The sequence below is a fragment of the Ahaetulla prasina genome, chromosome 2 (assembly GCF_028640845.1).
Source record: "Ahaetulla prasina isolate Xishuangbanna chromosome 2, ASM2864084v1, whole genome shotgun sequence".
NCBI classification, from domain to species: domain Eukaryota; kingdom Metazoa; phylum Chordata; class Lepidosauria; order Squamata; family Colubridae; genus Ahaetulla; species Ahaetulla prasina.
The window spans coordinates 33,195,513-33,204,193 of record NC_080540.1 but is presented as its reverse complement, the minus strand read 5'-3'; the positions used below and the strand labels follow the sequence as shown (position 1 = coordinate 33,204,193).

At 39.1% G+C, this 8,681-nt stretch overlaps 1 protein-coding gene across 1 annotated transcript in view; it reads left to right on the top strand.

The window, feature by feature from the left end:
• The first annotated feature begins 1,164 nt into the window (after nucleotides 1-1,164).
• FHIT (fragile histidine triad diadenosine triphosphatase) overlaps nucleotides 1,165-8,681 on the top strand; it is a 338,852-nt gene continuing 331,335 nt past the window's right edge. The window contains exons 1-3 of the mRNA XM_058167804.1: nucleotides 1,165-1,168; nucleotides 1,799-1,944; nucleotides 7,039-7,068. Coding sequence (XP_058023787.1) covers nucleotides 1,165-1,168; nucleotides 1,799-1,944; nucleotides 7,039-7,068 — 180 coding nt within the window. The remainder of the gene's footprint in view (nucleotides 1,169-1,798; nucleotides 1,945-7,038; nucleotides 7,069-8,681) is intronic.

The window sequence follows — 8,681 nt, the reverse complement described above, 5'->3', positions numbered from 1 at the left end:
ATAGCAATGAGTTCAGGGGGGCTTAGTTTCCTAAGGGAAAATAGGGATTCTCGAATACAGCTCGCCTGTCTGGAACCCACACCTCATTTCGGACATTAATACAATTGAGCTTGTCCAGAAATATTTCACAAGAAGAGTTCTCCACACCTCTGATTACAACAAAATACCTTATGCTACCAGACTTGAAATCTTGGGTTTAGAAAACTTAGAACTCCTCTGCCTTCAACAGGACCTGAGTATAACTCATAAAATCATCTGCTACAATGTCCTTCCTGTTGAAGACTACTTCAGCTTCAATCGCAACAATACACGAGCACACAATAGATTTAAACTTAATATGAACCGCTCCAATCTTGATTGTATAAAATGTGACTTCAGTAACAGAGTTGTTAATGCCTGGAATGCACTATCTGACTCTGTAGTCTCTTCCCAAAATCCCTAAAGCTTTAATCAAAGACTATCTACTGTTGAACTCACCCCATTCCTAAGAGGTCTGTAAGTGGCGTGCATAAGAGCACCAGTGTGCCTACCGTTCCTGTCCTAATGTTCCCTTTGATTGTATCCAATTCGTATAGTTATTTCATGCTTATACTTATATATACTGTTGTGTTTGACAAATAAATAAATAAATAAAATAAAAATTAAAAATGTGAAAATCTTATCATAGGCTTACTTGAATAACTTCCAAGGATCTGACTAAAAATTGCTCCCAAGTAAATATATATTTCATGGTACAAATAAATGCTTAAGACGGCAAATGTGTTTGGGAAAAAATTCTGCTTGAAGTATCGTAGCCAGTATTTTGTGTTCCAGGAATTTTACTTATTAAGTTCCAAGAAATTTCAAAGGGAAGGTGTCCCAGGGATCTTAAGAGTTTATGGAGTTGCTTGTAGTCTGAGTACTCTGTTTATTGATTATGCCAATCAAATTACTGATTACAATCCAAAAGAAAGCTAAATGTGCTTAGATCAACACAAATCTCAGTTCTGGCTGTGGAAGTGATGCAATATACAAAGAGTTGCCCCAGCTTTTAACAGTGCAATTATTTGACTCTCAATGCCAATTTATTCAGTTTAGACTAGTACATTCTATTGAAGGTTAGCTTTATTTTTTTCAGGAATGTTTTCATGACAGTGAAAGTGAGTTCAACTGTACTTTAGTATTATGCGTATTCATGTGTGATTGTCTTTTTTTCTTCAGGGCTCAAACAGATACTGCATTTCAGAAAGAACTGTGCAAATGATCTAAAGAGCTGTTTGTTTGTTTTTCTGACTCATTTATACGGTGATCCTATATATAGTTACCTAGATTTAAAAAAATATCATGGTACTCAGATTTACCTCTGAAAAGATGTTCATACAATTACATTGGCAACACCCTTTATGCAGTTTGAAAACTATGAAATGGAGTTTTATCCAAAACCTTAGACAGCTGGTGTGTATATTTTCTTTCCCTAACTTCTGGATGTTCTTTTCTTTCTAACTCACAAATAAGTCTTGTGATCCTGGGGCTATTTATAAAGGAGGAGAATGTTTAGTCAGTTAGAAAGTTATGTATTTTAAAATGTATAATCCATCCTTCCTTCCTTCCTTCCTTCCTTCCTTCCTTCCTTCCTTCCTTCCTTCCTTCCTTCCTTCCTTCCTTCCTTCCTTCCTTCCTTCCTTCCTTCCTGATTTCATATTTCAAATTTTATTGAAAAACAGGTTCTCTTCTACATATTTTTGTGGAAATGAGTATCTAGTATCTCCCTACTGGATTGCTGCAGTTCAAAGTTGTTCCTTAACTTTATATAAATCAGATGTTCTCATTTGCCCTCTCCGTCCTGTGGAACGTTTCCGTGACTTGCATCCTGAGGAAGTGGCTGATTTATTTCGCACAACACAAGCAGTTGGCAATGTAGTGGAGCAACATTTTGGAGGAACTTCACTCACCATTTCGGTTCAGGTTAGTACTGGTACTGTGATTTGATTACAACAAAAATTGGTGTATCTTGTCCTTATAAGTCGTTATACAAAAGCTCTCCCAAAATATAATTTTAAAGGTTTATAATATCAAAAATAGTTCTTAAGATGCACCAGCAATTTCCTGTGTGAAGTGGGGTTCACTATAGCAACATCAACTAAAAATCAATATTGTAGCTAGCTTAGATTTTCCCCCCCTAAAAAAACCTCATTAGTAATTAATTTAATGTCCTCTGGGACAATTCTCTAAATGTCCTAGGAGAGAGAAGAATCCATGCAGTGAAGGAGACGACTTCCGGTGTCCAGCGGCAACGGACGTCTGGAAGGCTTCTCCTGCCTCCAGCGCCCGAATCCGGCCGCCGCCGAGGCCCTCAGGGGCCAGGTGTTCCGAAAAGGACACCTGCCGCACGGACGGCTCGCCAGGGGTCTCCCAGCCGACATACAGGACTGTGGGGACCGATGCTGGCGCGTCCTAGGCTTGGCGGGGTTTGGAGGCCACAGGCCGCGGCCATTATTTTGGTCGTCGCCTGGGCCGCTGTGCCCGGTGACACCGGGGCATTGGATTTATAACTGCAGCAGCCTGGTGGTGAACAGGGAACGGAGAAGAATTGAGGAGGAGAAGGAAGGGAATATCGGTGGCGTGAGTGGAGTGCTCCGGAGTGCGGGGGTTTTCTCCCCTGCGGTTGGAAGGAGCACGAGTTATTCTGGAGAGAGGAGAACTTAAAATAAGAAGATTACCGGTTTTGTGGAGCTCTGGAGAGAAGAGGTGATGGAGAAATTTAGGAGGGAAGGTTTGAGGCCCCTCCTTCTGGGGAACAGTGGTGGCGCCCAGCTTCCGCCTTCACTATGAGAATTTTGATGACATCACTTCCCTTGACTTCCTGGTTGACTAACTGTACTCTGGACTCGTTGCTCCTGTGAGTGCCCCTGGTGGATCCGGAGGAAATTACAAGGATACTGTGCCTGCCTGAGGATTTTGTATTTTTTTTCCTTAATGGCAAAGGTCAGAGACCAACTGCTGGAGAGATGGAGAGAATTTTGGAAAAGTTATCTAATATGGACAAGAAATTGATGAAATAAGAGCAGAAATTGTGACTATCCAAAAGGATTTAAAGGATACTCAACAAGTTTCAGCAGAAAACAAGCAGAAAGTGGAAGGTTTGAGGGTGAGATGCGGGCAGTGCAGAAAAGAGAGGAGACGACAGGCAATGCTGTGCTTGACTACAGATGGATAAAATGTCTTATTTCCTTAGGTTTCAAAATTTGGAAGAAGTGGACCAAGAAGACTTGAGAGATGTTGTGACTAAATTGTTGGGAGAATTTCTTGGGAGAGGTGTTGATTTCATGAATTGGGATGTGGATCGAGTTTATAGAGTTAATTCAATATGCACGCACGCATGCAGTTCCCAGAGAGGTTCATGTCAAATTTGTGAGAAGAGAGACGAGAGATGAAATTCTTAGAAAACATAGGAGTGGGGCACTGATTTACAGGGGCAGGGAGATAGCCATTCTGAGGCAGATTCCCAGACAGGTACGTGAAAAAGAAAGAAATATTATTTTTGTCAAGCAAATTGTACCAGAAGGAGTGGGCTTCAGATGGCTGATGCCAGAGGATTGATGATTTTCCGGGAGGGCATTACGAAAAAATCAGTACAATTATGGAGGCTACGGCCTATGTGGAGGAACACAAAGCCCTCCTGGAATCAGATGACCCAGGAATTGAAGAAGGGGAGGTTATAGATCATGGGGCGGAAGCGGCTGCCGCTGTTGCGGCCCTGGAGTTGGGTCAGGCTGAACCCAGAGTTCTGAGATCTAAAACTAGGAAGTGATAAAGATATTTGGGATTGTGTTGGTTTTCCTTATTCTCTTTTGTACGATATTCTGTTTATTCTTCTAAATCTTCTTTATTACGTATTTAAAATTTGTAAACTTAGCTACTTCGTGTCACCTGCTTGCCATATGGCTGTTGTATGTGTTAAAAAATTTGAGTAAAATTCTTATTTTAGATAAGAAAAATGAAAATTTACCATGCCTGATATGTATTTGTATAAACCTTTTTTTGACTAATAAAAACTTTTTGAACAAAAAAAGAATCCATGCAGTGAATAGTTTTTGCACATTTGCAGAAATAGCTTTCAAGTGTTAGAAACCATACTGGAACATTTCATACAGGATTCTGGGCTTACCTACGGTCACTAAAGCTGAGCAACCTGAAATCTCAAAATCCATTAAAGACAGCTTTGATCATGCTATTCCATGTTGGCATCCTACCGTAAAATAAGCCAAGAGCTCAAAAAAACTATAGTTGCTATAATTCACTGCAGAGATTTCTTAGTTTGGGAGACAGAATGGAAGAACTAGAAGAATGGTAGTTGTGAGTTTCCTTTTTGTTGCTTTCTTGCCATCAACAACAATATTTTATTGCTGCTTCTACTTACATGAAACCACTCAGGATGAAATGAGTACAAAAGGATAGTTGTCATCTTCTCCTTGGATTGACTATCATCAATCATTCTTAAGGTAGCTTAAGAAACCTTAAGACCTGGAGAAAAAGTTTGACTAAGCTATCTCTCAGATGTCAAGCCCTATTCCTGAAATCTTTAAGTTACAGCACCTTTGACCTGATTAATGTCCTCAATACTGAGATTTTTTTTTGTCTCTCATCCCACTGCATAAATGTTGTCACAGAACATTGCAAGAGTGAATTTGGAAATGAAAATATGCCTTTTGGGTTTCTGGTAGCAAGCAACTCAGATCAACTCATGCCATCTTCCTGAAGTTAGTTTGGCTGGAGACCATATTCCTATCAAAGACCAAGTTAACGTTACTGTGGCTTTAGTGTACAACTTGTATTGTGTCTTCTCCAGAATGACTAAACTGGTCCCTCATCCTAAATTTCAGATGGTTCCTTTTAGTCTTCCCTAAATAAACAGAGACTGATAACCAGAAGTATGCCTTGGAGAACCATCCTTCATGGTATTCAGGAAACCCATGTACATGAAATCTGTGATGAATTCCATGCACAAAAAATGATGGAAAATCAGGATTGTACATGGAAAAACAGAGGGTCTCTGCTCATGATGCTTTAGCTATATGCAAAGTGCTGGTGGTTACCTATAAAACCCTACAATGGCTTGGGACCAGGGTATTTAAAGGATCACCTTTTCCCCCAAAAGTTTTTAGTTCAAAGAGAATAGGCATGTCATACAACCTGTTAGCCAAAGAATGTTGGTTGGCAGGAACCAGAAGGCAAGCTTGCTCTACTATGACCCCTGCTCTATGGACCATCCTCCTTTCAGAATGCCCCAAGAATCCCAGAATGGCTTGGGATTTTTCTGCTTTTGCTGTACGCTTGGGAATTAGGGAGGAGGACTATCTTTGGAGACAGGACGAACTCCTTCCCAACTGGTTTTTGCCAGGTTCCAAGGTCTTCATGCCCTGAGTGCAATCTGTTATCTGCCTAGCACCTCAGCATTCTCAAAACATCTTCTCAGTATCACATTGGCTGCTGGTGGACTGATCATGGGGGTGTTGATTGGGAAATGAAAAGAATTGGTTTTGCTTTGCACGGGATCTTTAGATTCTGCTGGACTTTACTACAACCAGTTTCTCTCAGTAAAAGTTTGTTTGATTCAATTCAATGGATTCAAGAGTCTTGCTTTCCTGAGGGGGCTGACTGGGCCAGGCCTGACAGACTTTTAGTCATATAGATTTCATGTACATGGGTTTCTCAAATGCCATGAAGGATGTTTCTAAAGAGCATACTTCTGGTCTCAAATCTCCATATATTTACGGATGACTGGGTGTGTTGAATGTGCCAAAGGCCCTACATCCTGACTCTGTTGCTAACAGGCTAAATATCTTGTCGAATTGAATATTTTAAATGTTTTCTTTATGGCTTTACTGTTTTTATTGTTTTAAAATGCTTTTAATTACATTTAAATGTATTTCAATACATTTCAATGCAATTAAATTTTTAATTGTAATATATTTTCTGAACTGTAGGCCACCCGGAGTTGTTGACTGAGATGGGCGACCATATAAATTGAACAAACAAACAATAAATATCCATAAGATGGAATATATGTCTCTTTAATGTCTCTTAGCTTCCTTGTTCTTCATTGGTGTACCCCATATACGCATGGTAGCTATAAAGCATATAAGGGCCTCTGGTGGCTCAACAGACTAAGTCTCTCTGTTATTAACACAGCTGCTTGCAATTACTGCAAGTTCAAATCCCACCAGGCCCAAGGTTGACTCAGCCTTCCATCCTTTATAAGGTAGGTAAAATGAGGACCCAGATTGTTGGGGGCAATAAAGTTGACTTTGTATATAATATACAAATGGATGAAGACTATTGCTTGACACAGTGTAAGCCGCCCTGAGTCTTCGGAGAAGAGCGGCATATAAATTCAAATAAAAAAATTAAAAAAATTAAAAAAAGCATATCCTGACTAAACAGGATAACTTCAGGATAACAAAAGTTCCATATATTAATTTTAATCTTGGATTTAAGTATAAATAGCTTTTTTAGCTGCCCACAGAATGTGGGTCTCATTTATTGCTTCTCAAAAAGCTCATTTATCGTCCCACCAAGTGGATAAGTCTGCTTAGCTTCTGGGACACAGCTGTGAATGAATGTGTTGCACTGGTTACCTCAAACCTTTTGTTAAAATCATAATAAACCAAAAAGGGCATCCTACTGTATCATGTCTGCCAACAACATGTCTTTTCTAAACAGTCCCCATAAATCTTGATGAGCACCAACATTATTAAGAGCATCTGTGATCTGAGATGGTGAGGGCCAAAGAGGAACAAATGTGCCAGAACTTTTTCTCCTCAGTGCCATCATTTCCCATTTGATTTGGCCCTGAAATAGAAAGGTGTCTTCTCCCAAGTACTTCAGTGCCAGATCATCCCCACACGAGTGCTATAAATTAATGCACAATGAAATTAGATTTAAATTATTAATGGGCAATTTTTTGAATGCCCAGGAGAACCTTTGTTGGCTGTTATTATCTAATTCTTTCCCCCACTTTCCCTTCCTCTCTTTCCTGTCTTCCACTTCTCCCCACAGGATGGTCCTGAAGCTGGACAGACTGTGAAGGTGAGTGCTTATTTTATTATGCAGAGTACCAATTAATAAGAGGCAATTATATGAACGAATAAAACCAGTCAGCTGCAGCACAATGCTGTGTTGCTGTTTTATTCTTGAAGCCAGAAGATCCCACAGTCTTTAGTATCAGTAAATATATTGATTGAAATGGGATGCTACAATATGCTTACATTTCACCTCTTTTCCTAACTGTTGTCATTTAATGCTACCTCTTGGCCACTACTGTGGTCCATGTAATCCTTCTATCTTGTATAGTTGTCTTCTAAAGGTGTGAAAGGGGTGCTGCATCCTGCATTTTAGGTAAGATTTTAAGAGCATATAAAAACTTCTCCCATATTAAACCACAAAGGGCCAAGCTTAGCTTGTTGTTATTGTTGTTTTAATTAAAACTGTAGGAGACACTGATTAGGACATACAGAAAAGCCATACATTTAGCATGAAAGCATTTTGAGCCTAATAATTTATTATCGCTAAAAACTGAACAAATACCTTTGTACATTTTGCACAGAAAAATGCAATTCTATTTTTTGCATTTTAATATTATAATTTTTTTGGGGAATGAGGTTTTCTCAGGGAGAAAGTCCATTTGTTGCTGCTAAAGTTCAATAATTGGGATGCCATTGAAAATTGCTTAAAGACTTCCATTTGATGCCCTTCTAATTTTTCTCCATTCTTGGATCTATCTATCTGTAATGTATCTTTAAAGTTTTGGAGGGAAACTTGGGCGGGAACAAGCACGTTGCTGATTGGTTGAAGCCTCAGCCAAAACTGTATATAAAGAGGGGTTTTTCCGGACGCCTGTTGCTGGGTTCACTATAAACTAAAGAGCTGTTGTCACTCACTGGTCTCCTGCCTCTTTATTGCCCGAATCTAACACTATCCATGGTCCTGCACTCCATTGTGGCAATGGAGAATAAAGTCATCTTCCTTTTTATCTATGGAGACTTTTCAGAGAATAAAGTCATCTTCCTTTTTATCTATGGAGATTCTCAGTCATCCAGGTCATGGTTGTCCCAAAGGTGCTTTTTCAAGAGGCAACTGGACTTTCTTTGTTTTTCCTTGAAGACGTTTCGCTTCTCATCCAAGAAACTTCTTCAGTTCTGACTAAATTGTCAGGACTAGAAGGATTTTTGTTCCTTACAGTCATCTGATAGATGAGGTACCTGAAGAATTTGAGGACCGTGCTTTAGATTACAGGAGGTGTTAACCTATCTTGGTTTTCCATCCCTAATTCCACATATGGGTTTTTGAGAAGTTAAAACTTCATGCCTTTGTAGGATGTCAAGACACTTTGCTTAATCAGCCATTCTCCTTTCTAGAGATTACAATTAAATACTTTTGAGGTTTCTACATTCCGATAGCTCCTAGTCAAGTAACTGAAGAAATCTGGGACAAGATAGCTTTAACTAAGCTGCTAATTTATTTATTTATTTATTTATTTATTATTCATATTTGTATACCGCCGTATCTCCCGAAGGACTCAGGGCGGTTCACAGGCATATAAAACATTTATATACAAATTAAAATAATCATTAAAAAACTTATTCTAATGCCCAATTATTAAAAATAGAAATATAAATATTAAAACCAATTTAAAACCCCTA